Source organism: Equus asinus, chromosome 20 (assembly GCF_041296235.1).
Source record: "Equus asinus isolate D_3611 breed Donkey chromosome 20, EquAss-T2T_v2, whole genome shotgun sequence".
Lineage (NCBI taxonomy): Eukaryota > Metazoa > Chordata > Mammalia > Perissodactyla > Equidae > Equus > Equus asinus.
The window spans coordinates 99,277,304-99,302,551 of NC_091809.1; the positions used below are offsets into that span (position 1 = coordinate 99,277,304).

A 25,248-nucleotide genomic window follows, 5' to 3' on the forward strand; every position below is an offset into this window, starting at 1 on the left:
ATATCCCGGTCTGCTTTAAGAGCACATCCATCCCTGTTCTTTCCTGATTGTTGTGCAGAAGTTGTGCAGAAAGTCTCTGGGACAGGCCTCTGTGTGCCAGGCTCCCAGCAGCTGAAAGCCCCACTTCACAGAGGGTTCTCGGTGCTCTCGAAATGCTTGCGCTTAAAAGTTTACATTTTAATGAATGCACTTACTATACTCTTAATAATTTTTTTTTTCACAGAATCACACCAATAATATAGATTCCCCACAGCTGCCAAAATGGAAACAGGGAGGTTCTGTGCCCATCTGAGAGCTCTCTCATACTGCTACCAAAACGGCAAAAAAATTTAAAAATTGCAAAGTTAGATATCAAACTTTAAGGACAGAGAAACATTGATTTTCTTTTGAATGCCTATTAATTAGAAAAAAATTTTAATATGTCTATTAGGAGCATTTTAGTTTGAAGGTATTTCAATTAAAAAAAATACACCTATGCACATCCCTGAACCTCTAAAAATAAAACCCCACTTAATTGTAATAGTTAGTATCCATCTTGAGATTCAAAAGTCGAAAGGAAAAAAACTTGTATTTTAAAATTTCACCACTATTTGATCTTCTGTATGTTTTAAATTTTCTTAGAGGTCACTGGCTCAAAATGTCTCAGAATCAAGTTAAATTATTTATACAGTGACAAAACATGTGTATTTGCGTACGTCCAGATCACTGATATTTACTCAGGTTAAATATTTATTGCTTTTGAACAAAACATTTAAAAAACGAAAACCACAGTTTAAGTCTCTAATGTTTTTCGGCTTCTTAAACGGCTCCCTTTGAGATTTTGTCACATCATGACAGCTTAAACAGAACAGTGCCTTCTGTGTTTTTTCTTTTTAAAGAGGAAACATGTTGACTGTAATGCTGCATGTTGAATAAAATATGTTCGACATGTTGAGCACAATAATTCCAAACTGTATAATCTGCACTGGGCAAGCTTTACACTAACAGAACAAGGCTTCAGTTTAATCCTGAGGAACAAGAGAACCACTCTGGCAATTCACCACAAAACGGGCCTCTGCTCTGTGGTCCATGTGTTCAACTCGCTGCTATGAAATTTGAACTAGTCATATCTTATTAAAGTAAATGGAGTTTTATTTTACAAGTTTTAAAGTTATCATTAGAGGCACTGTTCTACACTCCATGAATTTCACACTATTTGGGGCCTCACCCCTAGTCCTTGATGAGTTCTTTCAGGGAGCCATATGAAGCCAAGACCACTGATGCAGAAAACCGTAGGGTCTATGAGTGTTTCCCAGGTTTCACAGCAACTGATGAATTTAAGAAGACTGAATAAGAAAAGGTGATAACGCTTGTCTCCATGATTCCTGTGGAGCAGTGACCTCTCAGAGTTGCCAAATTCACAGTATTAACACAAACTATAAATAGTTTTGTCTCTATGTTTTTAGTCAGTCCTGCCCTGGTACCTGGTGGATGTAATAACTCCTAAACCTAAATGCCACATTGTGGGGTGGGGGACGCAGACATGATGACTAAGTCTCCTGAGGCAGTTTGCTGAACTACATCTAACTTCTGCAAACCACAGGCTCCCTTGGATGTCAAATTATGCTTTCCACTCACGGGGTAGAAGATCAGCATCAGCGGCTGCACTCACCTAAGATTTTGCTAATGTTGGAGTTATGCATGTCAGGGAAGGCCTGAAGGATTTTCCTCCTCTCATCCTTCGCCCAAACCATGAATGCATTCATTGGTCGCTTGATGTGTGGCTCGCTGCTGGCCCGGCCACGGGCATCCCTGTAGACTCGCGCTTCAGCCACAGTGGCACCTCCTGTTGGCCAACAATAATACTGCTGTAGTTTAGCTGCAGAGCCATTCATTGCTTTACTTCCTGTAACGTCAGGGCAGGAAGAACAAGATGGGTGCAAAGCATTATTATCTGGATAATGTAACACAGCTTGCCGCCTGGTTCAGCTGTTTTCCCTACAATTTCCCTCTTTTTAAGTGACCTCTTGGAAGAAGAAGACAGTTCCAAATGACAATTCTACAGGCCCTTCTGATGTAGGCCTCAAAGACACACTGGGCAGAATTAATTTTGCATGTTTTTATATGCCTAGCACATTTTTACTGCAATCAGTTCCAGATGATGATAAAGCAATGACTGGCATCGTTTTATGGTAAGGTTTCCTGCTGTGACTCCTCCCTTCAAGAGCAGACTCTTACCTATCATTATACCCTCATTTGCCAACAATTGCAGCCACTTCAAACTATCTCTTTGCCTCAAATAGAACTCTCTCTCACAATATTGTTCATTGGCCAGTGCTCCTCTCACTGCCTGGAAGCCCTTCTCCTAATTCTTCATGCTAACTCACACTCATCCTTCAAGGCCTATTCAAATGTGGTGTGATTCATGAATGAATGAATTAATTCAATGAAAAGTACTAATTGAACAATTACTACGAGTTAGGCTTTACACCAGGTGCTAGGGATACAAAGGTGAATAAAACAGCCCCTGCTTTTAAGGAGCTCACAGTTCAGAGGGGAGACCCATCCCAAAGAGACAATTATAACAGAGAGTATGAGAAGTGTTGTGACACTGAGGTGAACAGGGCACTAAGAGGACACCTCACAGGATAGTCAGCCGATGCCTCCTAGGAGGGGTGATGCTTAGGCTGAGTCTTGGAGGATGAACAGGAATTAGCACATGAATAGAGGAGGGCAGTAAAGACAGATGGAAGAGTAATTCAGGCCAAAGGAACAGCATCTGCAATGATGTTCTCCAGGCTACATTCATTCCTTTCTTTTATGCTCCATGCTCCAAAGTAGTTACTTGTTTATGTGACTCTCTCTCTAATCTTCCCATTCCATCCCCAGGAACATGAGACCCCTAAAGTTAGTGTTTACGTTGTATTCATTCTTAGATCCCCAGGATTTCTCACATAATAGATACTCAACAAATATTTATTAAGTAAAAGATTGTTTTGTTTTCAACTCATATGCAAAAGTAGTAGACTAACAGGCATTCATTTCAAGGGTCCCAGTATCTTTTTCTGCCATTTAAGGGTAGTTCTTAAACATTCCTCTAAGAAACTAGGTCTAAATTCCTGATATTTTATAGTTTCCAAAGAGGTGACTCCAGTAACATGCTAGATTGAAAGCCCCTTGAGGATATGGCAGGAACTGGCTCTCATTCACTGCCGTATCCCAGGTTCCAGTAAAGCGCTTGGCATATAGAGTTTCAATTAGTAAAATATGGTAAAGTAATGAATGATTGAATAAATGGATGAATGGACATAGCTCTTGCTTGTTTTCTGCACCCTACCAGCATGACACACTGATGTATGCTTTGCATTGTGGCAGCTGCTAAGTATCACCCTCCAGATTGAGAACCTCTATGGTTAAATGTAAAGTGGTTGGACTGATGGCCTCAGCCAGGGCTTCTACCGCATAAACAGGAAAACCTACTCCCAAAAGTTTAGAAGCAAAATATACATTAAAACCAACATTTCTACTTTTTGGGAAAAGTAAATCCAGCTCAGTGGAGTGATTATACAGGAACATTTCCCAATCAATCTCTGGCCCTTCTACCCTGTTCCTAGATACCTTGATTAAGTAGAAATTTATTTGTGTCAGAGCTAGTAATAAATTAGAACAATAAAGTGCACTATTATTTGGCAAATATGGTCATCATTTATTGCAAATAAAAGACAGGATAAAAAGGCTGAATCGGCTCATACTTTCAATTCTTTTCTAAACATGAGGGAGGGCACAGGGGCCACTTTCTGAAGACCATGTGAAAATAACATAGTTTATAAACAGCTCTTCTTTTAGTCCTACTAGACAGAATGATCCCTTACATGAGAAGTCTCAGATCCCAAGATGCATAACTAATATGCTACCTTTTTGCCACCATACCCACAGTACATTAATTTCATTTAAAATGCACTGACCATACAGGATAAATTGATTTCACTTTATATGGGTTTGACAGCCATGTTTATTGTGCAGTGAAATGTAGTGTAGCTTCCAGCTGACAATATCCATCAACACAGGGCAATATGCTGACTGCTGGGCCAGATGAAGGCATACATTACTCTGGAAGTGAAATACTCATTCAGATACGACACTGTCTTCGCTTGAGGATCACCATGGTAATTTATGATGCCCTCAGTGCCATTACTTCACAACTGACATGGATTCAGCAATTTATATACTTTCATGCATACACATAAAAGGAGACAGGCTTGTGGAGAGTGTCAGATGCAAAAACATTTCAATATTATTCTAAGTTAACTACTATGCCACAGGTGATTAACATTTGAGATCTGCTTTTACTGTCATAGCTTTCTCTCTACCTCCAGCAAAACCAAATAGTCAGCTTCCATTTATTTATTCATTTAAAAGATGTGTTTCATTGTGAACGGGAAGTTTTAATCTCCCACAGACTGGTAGAGCTCACGTGGACTTTAGACTCTAGTTTTAGCAGATCATCTACTCCATACCAATTGATTCTCCCAGACGCGTCACATATGTATCTAACTTCTCTCCCTTTCATTCCGTACTGTAGTTTTAGCATGTCCTTCCTACTCTCTTCTACCTTACTAAAATCTACCTTTTCCAAGGAACAGAGCTCAGGTCCCACTCCACCAACTGCCCTACACTGACCTTTCCCCTTCCTCCCATAGCACATATTGTCTACGTGACACTGACTGACACCGACGTGACACAGCACATCTCTAGGACTCACAGGACTGCTCCCAGAAATTGAGAAATCCAAGTAGAGTACATGGTATAAAAACATGATTTAAGAAAGGGAAAATAGAAAATACTCCAGGGCACTCGCACATCTTTTTCTTGCCTCCCCTTCTCTCTTCCAAGGGGAGTCGACTGAAAAATATATGGGGACATCCTAAGCTAAACTAGGAATTTTTATTGATGAACCAAGATTTGGGAAGAAGAAGAGGCATCCAGGGAGACAAGGGTTTCAAACCACTTTTAAACTTGACCTGATATCTTATCAGAGTCAGAATTTTAAGAAACCATTAAGAGGCCACAAAGTCAAAAGAATATTTAGAAAGTGTCCTTAACTTCCCTAAACTTTGCTTCATGAAACAAAATAGTTAGGGAATTATTATCGCAGCAGTAAAAATACAGATGACTAGATATGTGTGTATAAATTCAGAAATTTACAAATGGAGATTGTATATTATGAAAGCCCTTTTAAACATAAGGAAAATTCTATAAAATACTATAGAATTTTTTTTCAAAAGGTATGCTATTAGTCAGAATATTTGAAGCCTAAAATCCCTCTTCTGTTATAATTAACTTTAAAATCTACATGTCAAGCATGACTTCATACTGCTTCATTCATTTTCGAAAATAACATCAAGTTAAAAAAAAAGGCACTTCACTCTAAAATAGCCAACGCTCTGTGTCAGAATCCAGAATTGTCCCAGGGAATGTCTCACAATTCTATGAGGTAGCTTCTTTTACTTTTAATAGCAGAGGAATCATTTGTGAGTTCAGTGTTCATGATGTGCCTTCTCATGGAAAGCAACTAGAAGAAGCCTAGACCCACAGCTCTGTACCTGGAGAATAATGCTTTCCAGCTGACCAAGAGTCTTTGATTATCAGCAAAAGCACTCCTAAACAGCAGTCACTGAAAGGCTAGGAGGTCAACAGCACGGCACTAGGCACCAAGGGAAAGCACTAGTCCTCAGTACTCCAGAATTCCTGCTCTCTCCAACCTCCCCGAGGGGGTGTGGATTGATTAATTTAGCCTTCATCTCCCATATCACAGTTTGTGTAAAGGCAAACTTTCAGTTAGATAAAGAAAGATAGTCTATGGGGTAAAAATAGAAATTGCCAAGGCAAAGATCTCCTTAGGAATCTGTGATTTAAATGATTTAAAGAGAAGACAGAGACTTGAGTTTTTCCAGGTGGGTTGGAAAGCAGGCCAGTTTAACCATCATGGCCTATGGCAATGGTCCTGAACTAATCCTAGAGAGGCCCCCTTCCTGGGTAAATTCCAAGGGTTATGTGAGTGAATGAGTAGGTGATTGGTGTGGGTTTGTATATATATAAAGTTCTCCCTAAGGAGGAACTCTGGCTAACTCTATAATGTGCCCAGTAATCATTTATTTATGCATTAATTCAGCAAACACTTCTGACAAATTTCAGATGTACCTAGCATTGTGATAGGGTATAAAAAGAATAATAACAAATGTTATTCATTTGTTTTTAAGGAATTTGGTCCAAGGAGGGAAATAGACACATAAATAGAAAATTATAAAACAGTATAAGTGCTCACAAAGGTAATTTTAAAATACTACGAAAGCAGAGAAGAGAAGCTATTAATGTTGTTGGAATGGACAGAGATGAATATCAGGGAGGCTTCAGAGACAAAGTGGTACTTGAGCAGCATCTGAAAGGAAGAGTAAGAATTTACCGGCAGGTACGAGTGTGAAAGTATTTCAGGCTGGAGAATGAGTGTGAATAAAGGCACAGAATTATAACAAAAGTATGGTAGGTTTTAGGGAATAAAAAGAAGCTGGCTATGGCTTGGCTTATAGAAAAAATAGAGAGATACTAAGAGATAAATTAGAAAAGTAAGTAGGTGCCAGATTGCTAAGTTCCTTGAATGCCAAGCCAAGAAGTCTTTAAGGTTTTTAAGCAGGGTAGTGGACCCGAGCAAACATGTTCTAGAAGAGATTAAATGGAAACTAAATGAGAAATTACCACAGAACAGTCTCAATGACTCAATGACAGTGAATTGATAATGAAGAATAGAGGAAAAAAGGTGAATAAATACCTGCTCACAGGCCCATTAAAACTTACATTTTGTCAGACAGAATGAATGTGATATATGCAAATATGCTGGCACAAAAGATTCTCTTCTGAGACCTAGTTCTGGTAATAGCAGAATAGCTTATATCAGACTAACTTTCAAGCAGATAATAATTATAAACTCTGGAAAAAATATTAAAAAACAACCATTTGAAGTCACTTAAGATCTACCAAAATTAAGAAGAAAAAGGAGAGGATTCAATCCTAGAAAGAAAGGAATTTCACTGAGTGAGATCCCTGTTTTCACAGCTTTCCCATGAGGACACTCCCCAGTCTGCATAGCATGGAGTAGCTAGAATGCAAACAGAAAGTCAGTCTTCATTGGCTGAATGTGTCAGAAGACAGAGTTTGAGGTTTCTGAGTGACTGACCTCTGAACTTCACATGTATAGGGAAGACTCCAATAATTGCAGTGGAAAGTAGGGCTGTAATAAGAAAAATCTGAGTATAAATTTCAGCTGATGCCCATATATAGGGAAACAGAATTTGGATTTGAATCCTACCAAGTTAGAGAGGCGTCAGGAACACCTTAGGCTTTCCACTGAAACCACAGAGGGGCCACTCCTTAGAAATACAAACCATACGCCAGGACCAAGAATTGCCCCAGAACTAAGACAAAACTGAAACAGATTCTCCCCAACAGTGCAAAACTAAGCCTTCACAAGTTCAATGGGATCATAAGTAATTTAACTCCTTCCTAGTACAAAAGCTAACATTCTTAATACAGGAAGATACAGAAGCCAGAGTTTCTACAATGTATAATCCACAGTGTACAATACATAATAAAAAATTACTAGTTGTTCAAACAACCAGGAAAATGTGACCCAGAGACAAAAAAAAGTCAACAGAAAGAGAAACTGAGATGATTCAGATAGTGTAATTAGCTGACACAGACTTTAAAGTAATCATTATAAACATGTTCAAAGACTCAAACGAAAAGATTGTCATAATGCATGCATAAATGGGGGAAACTCAGCAGAGAAATGTAACTACAAAAATAAACAAACGGAAATTCTAGAATGAAAAATATATTTGAGATGGAAATTTACTGAAAAGTCTTCACAGAAGTTTGGAGAAGAGATAGAGAGTCAGTGAACTTGAAAATACATCAAAAGAAATTACCCAGTCTCAAAAACAGAAAGAAAAAAAGCTGAAAAAGTAAATAGAGACTCAGCAATGCATAGAACAATATTAAATGTCCTAAAATTGTGTAATTGGAGTTCCAGAAAGAGAAGAGAGACAGAATCATGACCGAAAAATATTTGAAGAAACACTAGCTGAAAATTACCTGAATTTGGTCAGAAACATCAGCTTACAGGTTTAAGACATTTAGATAAATGCAGGCAGAATTAATACAAAGAAAACCATACCTGGACACTAGTCAAACTGCTAAAAACCAGACCAAGGGAAAATTCCTGAGAAAAAGGACACGTTACATATAAGGTAACAATAATAAAAATGATAGCTGATTATTCATTAGAAACAAGGAAGGCTAGAAGACTATAGACCATCTTTAAAACACTGAAAGAAAAAAAGCAAGTCAATTTAGAGTTTTATCCAGTGAGCACATGCTTTACCTGCAGACACATACCAAAAGAGATATTGAAGGAAACTGTTCAAGATGAAGAGAAAAAGCATCTGATAGAAACTTGGATATAGGAAGAAAATAAAAAATGATAGATATGTGACTAAATAAAACAAAACTTTTTCTTCTTTGGATTTCATAAACAACTGAGTACTGTTTTTAAAAGACAAGGGACTATTTAATACAAAATAGAACGCATGGTGAGATTTATAACACATGAAAAGGTAAAATATGTGAGAACAGAAGCACAGCAGCACAAAAGATGAGGGTAATTAATGGAATTAAATTGTTAAAGTTTGCTTTATTTTATGAGAAGTGGTATAATTTTAATTGTAAGGATACTCAATGAAGGATGCAATGTGAATCACTAGGAAAAATAACTTTAAAAAGAACAGAAAAAAGGACAGCTAAAACACCAATAGAATAATTCAAATGGAAGACTATAAAAGGATTCAGAGGCCTGCCTCAAGGCCTAGTGGTTAAGTTTGGCGTGCTCCACTTCAGTGTCCTGGGTTTGGTTCCTGGGCACAGACCCACACCACTCATCGGTGGCCATGCTGTGGTGGCAACCCACATACAAAATAGAGGAAGACTGGCACAGATGTCAGCTCAGGGCAAATCTTCCTCAGCAAAAAAGAAAAGAAAAGAAAGAATTCAAAAGGAGACAGTAAAAAGATCAGTGGTTGTCATGGGTGAGGGAGGGAGGGTGAGGAGGTAGAACACAGAGGATTTTTAGGGCAGTGAGAATACTCTGCATGATACCATAATGATGGATATATGTTATTAAATGTTTGTCAAACCCATAGAATGTACAACACCAAGAATGAACCCTAATGTAAACTATGGCCTTTGGGTGATTATAATGTATCAAGGTAGATTCATCAATTATAACAAATCTACCACTCTGGTGAGGGATGTTGATAATGGAAGAGGCTATGGATGTGTCAGGGCAGGGAGTATACGGGAAATCTCTGTACCTGTACCTTCCCCTGAATTTTACTGTGACCTTAAACTGCTCTAAAAAAATAAAGTCTTAGTAATAATAACAACAACAACAATAATAATAATAATAATAAAAGGATTCAATTAACCCAAAGGAAGAAAAGGAAAAACAGAAGCCCAAAAGCTGAGAGAGCAGATACAGAACAAACAGCAAATTCTAAGACTTAAGCCCATCAAATTCAATAATTACATTAAATATAAGTGAATAAAATAATCCAACTGAAATCAGAGATTTTCAGAATGGATAAAGAGTAGATATCAATAAAAAACAAAACAGACACAATAAAGACAATTTACAAAGCCAAGGGTTAGTAATTTGAAAAGATAATAAAATTGCTAAATCCTTAGTAAGATTGATCAACACAAAGAGAAAACAAAAATACCAATATTTGGATTGAAAGAGGAGATTTCACTATAGATACTACTCACATTAAAAGGATAATAAAGGAATATTGTGAATAACTTAATTCTAATAAACTTGACAACTTAGATGAAATGAACAAATTCCTTGTAAGACCAAACTACTAAAATTCATTTAAGAATAAACAGAAAATCTGAATACTCACAGCTAATAAAGAAATTAGATTTAGAAGCAGCAACCTTCCCACAAAGAAAACTCCAGTCCCAAATGGTTTCACTGGTAAATTCTTTCAAACATTTAAGGAAAAACTAATAATAATCTTACACAAACTAAGAAAGTAGAGGAAGAAAGAACACTTCTCAAATTCCTTTTATGAGGCAACATCGTACCCTGACAGAGATTTGAAGATAAACGCAAAAATTCTTAATAAAATATTAGCAAGTTAAATCCAGCAATGTGTAAAATAAATAATAAATCATGACCAAGTAAGATTTATCTCAGGAATGTAAGATTAATCTAACATTTGAAATCAGGCAATGTAATTCACTATATTAACAAAACAAATGAAAAAAACATGATCATCACAATAGATTCAGAAAATAGTTTTGACAAAATTCAATATTCATTCATGTTAAAAACTCTCAGGAAACTAGTAATAGAAGGGAAATTCCTCAGTCTGATAAATGGCATTTAAGAAAAACCTGTAGGACAGCATACTTAATAGTGAACTACTGAAAGATTTCCCCCAAGATAAAGAACAAGGCAAGGAATACCCACTTTCACCATCGCTAATCAACGCTCTTCTGTAGATGAAGAAAGAAAAAGAATACAAATTGGAAAAGAAGGAATACTATTTGTATTAAGAGATAATATAATTGTTTACATAGGAAATCCTAAGGAATCTACAAAATAATTTCTAGAATAAATGAATTTAGCAATATTGCGATATACAATATAAAAATACAGAAATCAATTGTATTTCTACATACTAGCAGCAAACAATTAGAAAATAATTTTTTTAAGTTTACATTCATAATAGCAGAAAAAAATAAAACACAGGAATAAATTTAATGAAAAAAGTGTGCAAGACCTCTACACTGAAAACAATACAATAGTAGTGAGTTAAACTGAAGAAGACCTAAATGAATGGAGAGACACACCATGTCCATAGATCAGAAGACTCAATGTTGTTAAGACATTAATTCTTTCCAAATTTACCTATAGATTCAACCCAATCCCAATAAAAATCCCCCCAAAGAGGTTTTTTTAGAAGTTGACAAGTTGATTTTAAAATTCACATGAAAAATAAAGCAGTAAGAGCAGCCAAAACAAACTTGAAAATTGGAGGATTCAAACAACCTGATTTCAAGACTTACAGTAAAAAATACTTCGTGACATTGCAAAATCTAGAGTAATAAAGAGTGTGGTGTTGGTATAAGCATAAAGAAATAGATGAGGGGAACAGAACAGAGTTCAGAAGTAAACCCTCACAGACACTGTCAATTCTCAATAAAGATCTAGGGTGCTGAAGTGGGAAATGATAGTCTTTTCAACAAATAGTGTTAGAACAAGTGGATAAACATGCGGAAAAAAGTCTCCTTTGACCTCTTATCACACACTACCCCCAATAATTGAGACGAATCCTAACAAAAAAAAAGCAAAAACTATAACACTCCTCAAGGAATATGTAGGAGAATATTTTAGTGACCTTGGAGTAAGCTAAGATTCTTAGATATGCCATATAAAGCACTAAATATACAATAAGAATGACAAATTGAACTTTATCAAAATTAAGACTCAGCTCATCAAAAGTCATTGTTAAGAAAATGAAATGTCAAAGCACAGACTGGGAAAATATATTCACAATACACATATCTGACAAGAACCTGTATCAAGAATATATAAAGAACTACAGAAACACAACAAAAAAGTAAACAATCTAATTTAAAAATGGGCAAAAGACTTGAACAAACACCTTATAAAAGAAGATATAGTTATGGCCAATGAGCACATGAAAAGATATGACACATCATTAGTCAACAGGAAAATGCAAATTAAAACCACAGTGAGATACCATTTCCCACCCACTAGAATGGATTACAACACTAAATATTGGGAAGGATTGGGGCAACTGGAACTCTAATATATTGGTGGTGAAAATTTAAAATGGCATAATCATTTTGGAAAACAGTTTGGCAGCTTCTTATAAAGTAAAATATAAACTTACATATGACCTGGCAATTCCACTCCTAGGTACTTACCCAAAAAAATGAAAACTTTTGTCCAGAAATGGATTTACATAAGAATATCATAGCAGTTTTATTCATAATAGCCAAAAACTGAAAATAACTGGAGAATGGACAAATTGTGGTGTATCTATAAAATGGGATACTATTCAAAATAAAACTGTTTCAACTTTCAGTTGAAAAAAAAAGTGAAAACAAAAGAACCAAAATAAAACAGAAAACATCAAATAAACAAACAAAAGTGATCTTTTTCTGAAAGGTTCTTTTCTCTGCGAACCTGAGTATACAGCATATTCAGGCCACTGCGAACTCAAAATGATGGTCTTATTTACCAAAAAGAATTATTAAGAAGGGCAAAAAAGCTTATTAATAAAAAGACACATAAATATACCATTGGGTTACTTGACAATCACAGCATTTTAGACCACTTCAGTCTATCAACAGAATAGCTGATTTTCTCCTGTGGGATTTTGGAAAGAGTTACATGATACATTGGATAGTCCCTTATTAGGGTTAATAGAGAAAATGATAATGAGGGCATCAGAAACAAAAATGTAAAAAAGACGAAGGAATTTTAGGAAAGAAGGAGGGTATTAATACTACACAGGTTGGATTTTTTTCACCACGTTTATCTCGTCAACTCTATCTTAATATTGCAGAGGTCTAATTCAGTGTGTTGTAGGAATGACTGACAGCTGTCTGTCTATGATTATGGAAGTTCTGCTAACTTCACATTCCTGCTTACTGCCAGAATGTGAACTTACTTTCATTACAGGAAGGCTGCTTGGAATTCAAATTTGATTTCTTCTTGAAGGAAAAAAATAGCCAAAAAAAAACTTGGCCATACTAGTGGTTCACTTGGCAGGAAAATACATTCCATGGCTGAGCAAGAGCCTTCATCATTAGGGAAGTGATGTGTTCATCTTCTGAGAAGAGGCGATGCCAGGAGTGAAGAGTATGCTTTGCTCTCTCCGTCTTTTATAAAAGGTTAGCTACACGGGCCGGCCCGGTGGCGCAGTGGTTAAGTTCGCACTTTCTGCTTCTCCCGGCGGCCCGGGGTTCGCCAGTTCGGATCCCGGGTGCGGACATGGCACCGCTTGGCACGCCATGCTGTGGTAGGCGTCCCACATATAAAGTAGAGGAAGATGGGTACGGATGTTAGCTCAGAGCCAGGCTTCCTCAGCAAAAAGAGGAGGATTGGCAGCAGTTAGCTCAGGGCTAATCTTCCTCAAGAAAAAAAAGGTTAGCTACACAGGTTAGCAAAGAAGGACCTACTGATGGGTGCCAGGATTTGAAGAAGGCAAATGCAAAATATGGATACATAATTCTGAGCTAGAGGTTGGTGAAAAAATAGGAACCGGCAGCATGGGAACAAAAGATGAATAACCTGTGGTACTTTGATTAAGGTATTAATCCTTCATTTGTCCGAAGTAGAGGAAGGCCATAAGTAAATTTTCATTTCCCTGTTGTCACCTTAAGGTTTTTCAATCCCACTAAAAACAAATACCCTACCTACCTCAACTGTTGAACTTACCTATACCAAGAAATTCACTAAATAAACTAGATAGATACACAGATGATACATAGATATAGATATAGATAGTATACACATAAAGAAAAAACTCCATGGGACACTTTGGAAAAAGACATTTCACTAATCAGAATACCAAAGTAATTTTTTAAAGAGCAATTTACCTTTTTTGGTATTTTTTTGAGATTAGCCCTGATTAGCCCTGAGCTAACATCTGCTGCCAATCCTCCTGTTTTTGCTGAGGAAGACTGGCCCTGAGTGAACATCCATGCCCATCTTCCTCTACTTTATATGTGGGACGCCTGCCACAGCATGGCTCAACAAGCAATGGGCAGGTGCGCCCCTGGGATGTGGGTCGGCGAACACCAGGCCACCGAGGCGGAACATGCGAACCTAACCACTGCGCCACCGGCTGGCCGCAGCAATTTACCTTTTTAACCAGACTAGATCAGAGGTCAGTTTCCAGGATAGGAACATCAGATGTGCTAAGTAATTTTACATACAATAATATTTACAAAATGCTTTCAATCGATATATTATCTTAATCCTCTTTACAGTCCTTTGAAATGGGTAGGAGGGTAGATATATTTGTCCTACTTTATAAGTGAGGAAACCAAGGCTCAAAGAGGTTACGTTACCTTTCTCTGAAATAACCAGTTGCTAGTATCCTGCTAACAAGGAGCAGAGCCACATCTAGAACCTAGGTCGTTTGACTTTCAGTCTAGTCCATTTCCCCTACACCAAAGCTGCCCCAGTCACCACTCAGTGGTCTGAAATAACTCTGAATTTCAAAGCCCACCATTCCTTGGCTGGAACATTACTTTCCCCCATGTAAGGATGCTATTTCCCTGCACATCTAAGCCCATTACCAGTTTTGAAGTTCATGCCACTGTCTAATTGGTCTCTGAAATACTGCCCCACCAAAGATGCAAGAGCATGCAAAGAAAGCACTAAGGACTAAAATTATAGCAGGGATTAAAACGATGCTAAATTAACACATTCCTTGGTTGCAGGATTATGAGCAAGTGTTACTGTGGATAAGGCTTCTATTTTTTCCTATTGGAAACGCCATTCTTTTTAAAAGATCAACAAGAAGAACCAAAAGGGAATTCCCTAAGGTCAGCTCTGAGGAAACATAAACCTCTAATTCAATAACTCTGCTACTGCTCTGAAAAAGGGCTTTATTATTGCAACATCCATATGGAGCCAATTGGACATTAATGACTAATCAATCCCTCCCCTTTCTATTCTACTTAAAGTGTCACAAACCATGTTTAGATTAGCCCATTTCCTGCTTCGGATTGCTCAAGATGTCTTTTGTTCTTTCAGGACCAGCCTGATGGAGGCAGCTTAAACAAACACACGAGCGGAGTGGCGCAGGAGTTATAAAGTGCCATATGTGAATGAACAAAGGGGCTATACTAAAGCCTTTTGTGGTATTTGTTAATGTTTTTCATCTGAGCTTAAAAAGGCTTAATGACTTTGTGGTGAGCTGATGCATGTGGCTCGTGGCTTTGCAAAATGAAGGAAATTCTAACCAGTGATGTACCAGTCTGTGTTTTCAAGAGTCTCTTGCTTTCAGTTTTGGTGCCTGTGTTTACTTTTTTTTTTTTTAATTCTCAAGTTATATTTGCCTTACACAGATAGCTAAACAGAACCCTTTATCTTGTTTCAACTGTAAGACCGGAGGGCAACAGGGAGAACTCATGTGATTCTTTATTTTAATGACCTGAAAGTAGCAGAGAACATCAAATATTCTACTTATTATCCATTTGCTATTTGTATGCACAGGAGGAAGGCCTACAAGCTGTTGGGCCCAAGGAAAAAGGCATCATTTAAGTTTGAATCAGAGGCCACTATGGATGAAATAAGACAATAATAGGTTCTATTCTATTCCTAAGTTTTCAGGAGAACCAGGCTCAGATTCAAACAGATTCCCTTGGAGAATACAGAGGCTGGTGAAAAGCTGGTAGACTAAATAATTCATGTTGCTCAGCAGCTTCTGGCTTCATCCAACTCAATATACTACACCATAGACACTACATGAAATCAAGCAGCACAAACCAAGATGAAGCAAATCTCAGAGCTAGTTAACAAAGACACTACTAAATCCATCTTCTCGTTTCCATCCTTATCACTCAATGATTTCCTTGGCCTCACTTCTCTGCTGGACTATTATAAATACTGCCCTTCTAAGCTGATATTCTTACTTCCAGTTTTGAATCCCCAGTCTCCACTCAAATACCTCTTCCTAATATCAGCCAGAGTGATCCATCACAAATGCAGTTTTGACCAGTCCACTCCTATATTTAAAAGTCTTCAACGGCTCCCTCATGCCCCAAAGATGAAGTCCAAACTCCTTAGCACAGTCAACAGGGCTCTCCATGACCTGGCTCTCTACCTGTGTGTCCATCTCTAGCTATTTGAAAACCTTTTGCTCTATAATACTGAACTACTTTTCGTTCTCTATATACCATGTTGTTTCATACTAAGAAGTCAGGTTTTCCCTTTTCCTGGAATTTCCTGTCCACTTTGCATTCACTCATTCTTTGACAGGGATCATCTCTGGGTTACCTGGTTTGTCAGGTTGGGCTAAGTATTTTTGGATCCCACAGCACTCTATGCCTTCCTCTACCTTAACATTTACCATTTTTTATCCAAATTACCAGTTGCATGTACCCACCTACTTCACTAGACTGTGTACCCCAAATGGGCAGGGACTGCACTGTGCACCCAGCTGCTTCCCAAGGGTCTGGTACACAAACTGGCATAAGATAAGTACTCAAATGTCACTGTAGAGAGCAGTGGACATCTTCAAACGTGAAAATTTTAGAGTGAGACTCATGTCTACTACATGTTGCATTAGAATCTGGGAATTTCTGAAATCAGATTTGGTATAAATCCCATTTTATTTCTTATATTCTGTTAAGAACCTTGTCCTACTTGAGCCTTCTGTAAAATAAGAATGGCTTTGATGGGAAAACGCACCCATATTGTTTGGGACTCTGAGACCATTCGTTCTAATCTTACCTCTTTTATTGACTTGCCGCACTGCATAATTCTGAAATCCTAGCCCCACAACTTCCGGGGAAACTTTGAAAGGATGGTAAAGGCAAGTCTGAGCTTTTGGGAAATATTAAATCTGGAAGCTATTGTAATGCTGTAGGGTGTGTGTAAACATATATTAACTGAAATAAGTACTCAAACAGGCAGAGGACGGGATCTGATCTTTCCTAGGTTGCAGAGTCCTTATGAAATGGATAAAACATGCTCGTAGAATTAGAAAATTTAAACATGAGACGGATATTAAAGATTATCTAATCCACATTCCTCACTCTATATGATGAAACTGAGGTTCAGAGAGATTAAACTGCCTGTCTCATGGTTAGTAAAAAGCAAAATCACAATGAACTCAAATGTAACTATTCCCAGTTTCACACTTGCCATCAAAAGGAATTTCTAAAATGGTCAGCTGAATTGTTTCAATGGCATCCAGACTTACCTTTAAAAACTCTTAACAAAATTAATTTAATTGACCTCTCTTCTTCATTTTATTTCACTTGTTTTAGGAAATCTGCCCTTATTAGAATGAGAGATGCAGATCACGAGTGCAGAAGAAACTAAATTTTTTTATTAGATTAGGGATATGGAAATAGACAGTATTAGGAGATGGCTCAAAGACTTCGGGCAATCAATTCAATTTTATGGTCTACCAAAACTTCTTCTCCCCGAGAATCTGGTGAAAGCATTTAAAAGGTACCCAATATTTGTGTGGTTTGAAAGATTTAAAAAAAAAAGATCACAAGTTTCTATTTCTCCTTAAATGTTTCTGCTTTTTAATGAAAACCAACAGGAAAAAGCTACTCCAACAAAGACAACCAACCCAATCAGATCATCTTGGAGAAAAATGGAAGTCAGTGTGGCTCAGACGCTATGTAGTTAGACAGATCTGGGTTTGAATTCTAGACTTGATCTTTCCTAACTCAGTAATCTTGGGTAAATTCTCCAAACTGTAGTTTCATCTCCTTATAAAAGAGAGTTAATAATCTCCACTTGGCAGGATGCTTGTGAGGATTAAATGGGAATGTAAATTTCCTAGCACAGTAACCAGAACCGAGTTCCCACTGACTAAATAGTAGTTGTCGTTAGAAATAGTAGCAGTAGTAATGGCAAGAGAAGTAGAAGAGTGTCTATTCCAGCACCAAGAATGTAGCAGGTGCTTAACTCATATGTGTTCCCTTTCTAGTCTTTTCTCATACCTGGGTGATGTTTCTGTACTGCACAGTCCTGTTCTCAGGGTAGTTACATAACGAACCCATGAGTTAGCTGGGGAGTGCAATTTACTACTTAATGGAGCCTGTGTTCTGCCCAAAAGCTAAAAATATATTTCAAAAGGGTCTCTGTGATATAAAAGTAAAATGTATCGAATATGCATAAGATCCAACCAAGACAGACCATCTCACATTTCCCCAGATCCCACAAGTGGGAACTATAACCAGACTATGCTGCTCAGTTCGAGCCAGAAAAAAAGGGAAGAGACCATTCTTTTGTGAACTATGGATCAGCTTTTTATAAAGGACTCATTGGAATAACAAAGGATTAGGATTATTGACTATGAGACTGTAACAAATGGAGGGCAAGGAAGTTTCCGGGACATTTGACAACTGTTTTTCTTTCTCCCCTACTAACAGCTCCTTAACTCTGCAGCATGGAGTAGCTATTATCCTTTTTCATTCTGTCCTCACACAGGATCGACCTTCCTCATGAAAAGTGAGCTTATACTGAAGCAGCATGAAGTGATTTCTCTGCCATGAAAGTAAATATATAAATATATAAACCAGTAAGCTGCAATTTGTATTTTTAGTGTAAATTTAAAATGGTTGAATATACTGCTTATGAAATTCTTCTCTCTAGGGCTGAGACTTGGGATATTCGGTTTGATTTCAGAGTTACTTTTCACAGCCTACTCCTAAATGTAAGCGTGTGCGGTATAACGCAAATGCCGAGGCATTCTTACACAATCTCTTCCCTCTGGTAACATGGCCTAACTGGGGGCATCACGTCTAAGGGTAAGGAACCATTGAACAAAAATAACGGAAAAAATTCACTCTCCCCTAGTGAGAGGCAAAAGTACAAGACTGATGTGTGAGGCGTCGATCAGTCACAGCAGACAAAGTGAAATCATATTTAAATGAGTAACAGACCCAGGAAGAAGAGAGATATTTTTAATACAATTTGAATGAAAACTCTCCTAACACTTACTCAGCTCTCTCAGCATATAATGTGAATAAATACTATTGAACATCCACTTTGAAAGGATATTAAACAGAACAGAGGATAATAAAGAGACTAACATCTCCAAGAAGAACCTAACTGCTGCTTTTCCATTATTTTTAACCTGTATAACATAAGTAAATCTTAAACAATTAAAGGTTAATGTCTGTTTACTTGGTAGTAACGTCCAAATTCCTCAGCCTGGCATTAAATGCCCTCCACAATATGGAACCCAGCTGTTTCTATAAATATTCAATTCAACAAATATTTACTGAGTGTAAATGTGTGCAAGGCTTCGTTTGGGCTCGGTGGGGAACATGAAGACGAGAAAGGCTACCCCTCCCTTCTGGAACTTCCTTACGCATATCTGTGCGTTACTGTTTCTGTGTCTGCTTGGATTATTCCCTCAACTGAACGTTCTTCCCCTTCTCTTTGCTCTTCTAAACCAAGGTACTTATCTCCAGCTATATTTCTATGAGGCCTTCCAGAATCATTGCTGTCCACAAAGCACTGTAGCTTCCTCCACCAAATAGCTCATTTTTTCTGTTTCTCTAAAGATGTACTTGAACACATAATATCGTAGGTTGCTTTGCTTTCCATGTGTGCTGATATTATAATCCCAACTACATTACTAGCTCTTGGAGAATACAGTGTAGTCCATCTTTTAAAAAGTCCTTCCCTCCATACCCATTAACACTGCTGTACAAACAAGAGATAATCAGTAAATTACATACAATTTGAACACGTGGGTAAAACCGAAGATTGGGGGACTCTGGTAGGGATAAATCCTGACTGGAAAGACCTGGCTATTGGCACTGGCAATTCAGCATACAGAGAACCACCTCTAACGAGAATGAAATGGCAGAGAGTGGGTGCAAGCAAACAGTAATAGACAAGCAGAGTGAAATGAGACAATGAATCTAAAAAAAGGAGATATTCAAAAGTAATATCTTGGTTAAAGGAAAAAAGATAGGAAGTCATTAACAGAAAATAGGGGAGAGCTGGGTGGTTATCAACATTTTGGAGTAAGTTAGAAGCACAGTTCTCAGAACTTGAGAAGAAGGAAAGGACCAAGCAGGCAAAAAAAAAAAAAAAAAAAAAATTTCATATTCAATCCTGACTTTAAGCAGAGAGAATTTAAAGAGCACTTCAAACTGGCCTGATGCTCTTTACATCCCACCAGGGCTGAACTCTACAGCCTACAGATAGGAAGTCAAGTGGCTCTTGCTGCCAAGAGAGGAGGATTCTGGGACAGGGAACTAGAAAAGGTCCACACCTCAAAAGCTACACAGCCAGTCCAAATACGGCAGATAGACCTCTATCAACCAGGGTTTATTCTAATGTACAGGTTTATGTGAAGCAGACATACATACTGCTGAGGAAGCAGGACTGATTCTGCAGTCCCATTGGGAACATATGCAGGCCGCTCTTGTCTTGGGTCTAATTTTCATGGTAGATGGTGTTAACCTTTTGTCACTCAGTTGCTGTAGCAAGCTGAGGAGGTACTTCTATGTGATTCAGTAACGGCATACACAAGCATTTCTTCCCCAGGGCAGAGGATATATTCAGTCAGAAAACTAGATAGTGCATATGTGTGTGTGTGGTGACTATACACTGTCACTGACACCTTTTTAGAGAAGGCAGTCCAATAAGAAATCAGCTACTGGGCAGGGCGCAGTTCCTCACTAAAGCGAGACTGGGTCTTTGATTGGGCTTTCTAGCTTAAGCAACCCTGAGAAGCAAGGTGAGGTCCCTTTATGGGGTATTAGGGGATGGAGTTATACAAGAATCTTGACATTTCACTCTCTTGCCCCAACAGGACTATCCATCACTTGGAGAGTTCAATGGAAATTGTTTTCTACCAACATTAAAAGTTATTTGGGAGCTTTTAAGACACAGCAAATATATTTCTTTAAGAGAAGTTTATTTGCTTGTTTAAGAGAGCTGCACTTTATATATAGTGCTGATATAAACTGCTGCACAGGATCCTCTAAAACTGTTTATATCCACAGTAAAATACATTTTTGTGATACTCATACAACAGAGTTAGTCCAGAGTTAAGGGCTTTGTGAACTCTGCTTATCTCCCAGCCTGTATGACTGTTACTCAGTCCTCACTTTGTCTTGAGCCTCCCTGGCAACCACGCATCCTGGCTCCAGACCCCAGCCTGTCACGTCCATAGAGACTGCTTTGCCTATTCCTTTCTCTGAGATGCCTGGAAACACTGCATTAGCCCGCTATGGAAGGCCAGACTCAGAAGCCCACAGAAAGCTCTGGTTAGTGCTCCCTTTTGATTTACCTGGGTCTTTTCTTTTAATGTGTACAATCCCCATCTTTTATTCCCTGTATAAACTCTAGTTCTTAGATACCTTCTTAGGGAAAGATATCTCATCCCTGGTATATTTCTATAATAATTTCACATATTTAAAAACGGTGCGGTCTCTAATTGATACTTGTTATCTTCTAGTTGACTTAAAGGTGAATGGTTTCAATTGTTTGGCAATAAAACAAGAGAGTTAAAAACCTGTCAACTAGAAATCACCTAGACCAACTTCCTCAGCCACAGATGAGAAAATTCAGGGGGAAAAAGTGACTTTCTTAGGTTGGAATAACTAGAATTTAAGTCTCCTAGTCTTTGAGTAAGTATCTGATGTGGAGAAATGGTAAATTTTATTTTGTTGGAATCCAGAAGTCAGACTAGAACCAATGGGTAGAAGTTACAAGGAAGCAGAGACAAATTTCAGCCATAAATAACAAGGAATTAACATTTAGAATTGGAATGAGCTTTTTAAGAAGCAGTAAGTTTTCTGTCATTAGACTATTACAGGCATTTGAACAGAAGTGAGACGGCCACTTGTCAGGGATATAAGAAAGGACTGTAAATTTGGAATTGTAAATTTGATGTCTCTCCTTTATTCCAATCCTGAGAACCTAAGTGTTGCAATGTGAAGTACTGTATTCTGCTGGGCTTGAACTAATAATGACCTTTACATTCCAAAGTATAAGCAATTGTAGCCTTTAAATCCCACCCAGATTATACCACAGCTTGCCTCTGCTGCCTCGAATGAGCCATGTATCATCAAGTCAATCTTCCTTTTCCACCAGGATCCAGGGAGGGGAAAGGGAATGAGAAAAGCTTCGAAGATTTCCCAGAGTGTGGATCAAAGGGTAAGCAGGGTTTCTGGAGAGACATTCACATTAAGTGGTGCATTTTTAAGGAAAAAGGAAAAGTTGCAGTCTCTGTTATTTTTCTATAAACAGAGAGCTTAAGTTGACAATAATAAAGCTATCCTGAGACATAAAACTTAGAAGCAATCAGAAGTTCACAAAAAATGAAGCTTTCAGAAGGGTTAAGGCCATCTTGGCTGGGATCCAATTCACAAATTCAGTACAAATCTATAAAACCCTTCTAAGCAAATCTGAGAATGAGGGCACTAGTTCTAAAAGGGGCTATTCTTGGTGCACATATCCATTTCCATTCAAATCAATGCAAGTTTTTGATACATGGAAGACAGCACATCATTAGAGTCCCAACCCAGGGTCCAAAAGTCTGGCCAAGGGTAATCACTTTGAGAGCTCATCCCTTTCAGAGCTCGTATTCCACTATTCCCCACATCAAAATGAGGTGCAGCCTTCCTCTCTGGCTGAGATACAATAACTGAATTTGACAATTAAAAGAGGTGTTAGAAGAATGTTTTCTTACTTAAATTATTCTGCAAAACAGAAAAAAAGGAAAGTATCTCTTTAGAGACCCCAGGTGTGAAAGAGAGAAGAAATAGGGTGGAAAGAATATAAAACAGAAGGCAAACCACAGTGCTAGTTGCTGGGGGAAGAGAAGGAGGAGAAAGAAAAAAAGAGGGGCAGGCACATCTGTGAAATGTAATTGGGAAACACTACCAAAGAGATCTTCTCATTAATAAAACGAAAAGCTCAAGGCACTTGAAACCTTGATTCAGCAAGTGGCAAAAATCAACTCTCGAAGGTACTGGTCACCTCTTCTATTTCTCTGAAGAAAACTAGGTGGAAACTGTTGGGGACAGATAACCTTCCTTATAAGAAACACACTCTGTGTTTTACAAAGACCCTAATAATAATCTTGGATTTGGAGGGGACCTTAGAGATAATAGAATCCAACATACCTCTTTTTAAAGATAAAGAAATTTAAGCCCCAAGGCATTAGTCATTTGTTTTGCCATCTTTTAGCAAAAGAGCTTTAACCCAAATCTCCCAATAAGCAGGCCCTTTCTATGATGCTTCACAGCTTCGACAGGGGGAGAGCTGCACTCTTGATAAGAATTGCTCTCTTGCCTAAGAGGAACAGGAGAGGGGAAATGCCACATGAAAAGTCCATAAAAAGTTAAACAGCTGTTTGTCATTCTTAATAAATGGTGACAGACTTAACTAATTGAGTCCTCTCTTCCTCACATGTCCCACACAGGAGCTAACAGATTTCGTGTGCTCAGTACATATTAAGCCTTCAACTGCTTCAAAGTACAACAAGACCTTAAACATGTTCCCTAAGCCCCCAGCACCAATGAATTTGTAGTTTTATAAATATCATGGTGAACAAAAAATGCTGTCTTGTCATATTCAAGCCAAATAACAGCTGGACTTTAAAAATAAAATTTTGAAGGCATTTGCCTTTTATATTTTTAATTTCTGTTTTCCTAGCTTATGGTTTTGTCATTTGATTTTGATGAGTGGCTAATACACATGCACAGCTGCCTCTTTTGGTGACCTCTGCCTTGCCACTTCCATGCTCAGAGCTATGAAGCAGGGCTACAAGCTGCTTGCTAAGTAATAATGGTGTTTTCATGACAGGCAGACATTTTCCTGGGAAGCCCGGCTGGAATAGGGCCTCATCTCCTAGGCTGACTTATTTTGGTCACTTCAGGGGAATGGGGTAGAAGTGGAGGGAGGGCACAGCCCCTTAAAATTGCCGCTCTGCCTTATTCACAATAGCCGAGACGTGGAAACAACCTAAGTATACACAGACGGACGAATGGATAAAGAAAATGTGATACACACACATGCACACACATGCACACACACACGGTGGAATATTATTCATCCATAAAAAGAAGGAAATCTGGCCATTTGCAACAACATGGACAGACCTTGAAGGCATTATGCTAAGTGAAATATGTCTGACAGAGAAAAACAAATATTGTATCATCTCACTTACATGTGGAATCTAAAAAGGCCAAATTCACAGAAACAGAGAGTAGAATGGTGGTTGCCAGGGACTAGGGGATGGGGGAAACGTGGAGATGTTGGTCAAAGGGTACAACCCTCCAGTTATAAGATGAATAAACTCTGGGGATCTAACGCACAGCATGATGACTATAGTTAACAGTACTGCTTTACATACTTGAAAGTTGCTAAGAGAGTAGATCTTAAATTTTCTCACACTCACAAAAAAAGTAATTATGTGAAGTGATAGAGGTGTTAACTAACCCTATTGGGGTAATCATTTCCCAATATATACGTGTATCAAATCATCACACTGTACACCTTGAATTTACACAATTTTATATATCAATCATACCTCAATAAAGCTGGAAAAAAATTTTTAAATTGCTGTCCAAAGCCAGAGGCAGCATGGAGATGATCATGGATGGTCTGAGAAGGGATGACATCCTGGGCTAGAGCCACAGAACTCACCTGTCAAGTGAGCTGACCTAAGCCACTTTCACTCTGAATCTCTGTGGGGCACAAAGAAGTCTTGATCTTTTTAGCACTTTTCTCAGTGGTAATTATGTTACTGTTTGTCTGTCTGTAGGTGTATGTATGCATTTCCCTCTTAATCTTATGTCTTCCTTCACTAGACTTTAATCTCCCAGAGGCCAGGAATATATCTGTTTTCCTTCCCTTGGTTTATCCAGTGCATAGGTCAGGGGCTGGCACACAGTAGGCACTCAAGAAATGTTTGTTTTTTGGTTGTTGGGGTTTTTTTGGCCACAAACTGACTGAAGGAGTTCATAAATTTTTTAGTTATTCTTTCACTTCAGTCTCTTCTTACTCCTCCTGTTAAAGGAAATACGAAGGAGCAAAGTGGAGAAAGTATTACGTGTACCTGTTATCTACTTTGACTTTAATATGAACTGTAACTCCAGCAGTCTTTGCAATCAGCTCACACTTGAACAGATGCCAGGAAATATCCCGAAGGCAGCAATGGGCTACTACCCATCCCAGCAGTCCTCACAAAGGCATTGCTCTTCTGCGGTACCAGAGCAGGTAACTTGATTCCATTCATGAACTCATGGTCTCCCAAAAGCACACGAGGTCTCAATGGCAACTCTGGGCAAGCTTCTGGAGGGAGGTTTTCACACGCTCCTTAAGCTCCTGGGCCACCGCAGCCTTCTACTGTCACACTCATCAGGCACTGCTGCTACGTGTGACAGTGTGAC

The 25,248-nt window shown here is 38.2% G+C and overlaps 1 protein-coding gene across 48 annotated transcripts in view; it reads right to left on the reverse strand.

Annotated features, from left to right (window-relative positions):
• SOX6 (SRY-box transcription factor 6) overlaps positions 1-25,248 on the reverse strand; it is a 571,438-nt gene that overhangs the window by 17,261 nt on the left and 528,929 nt on the right. For 42 of the 48 annotated variants that reach the window (XM_070491207.1, XM_070491211.1, XM_070491215.1 and 39 more), the window contains one exon: positions 1,652-1,885. In XM_070491207.1, the coding sequence (XP_070347308.1) occupies positions 1,652-1,885 (234 nt within the window). The remainder of the gene's footprint in view (positions 1-1,651; positions 1,886-25,248) is intronic. The other 6 variants (XM_070491230.1, XM_070491228.1, XM_070491217.1 and 3 more) reach the window with 1 other exon arrangement.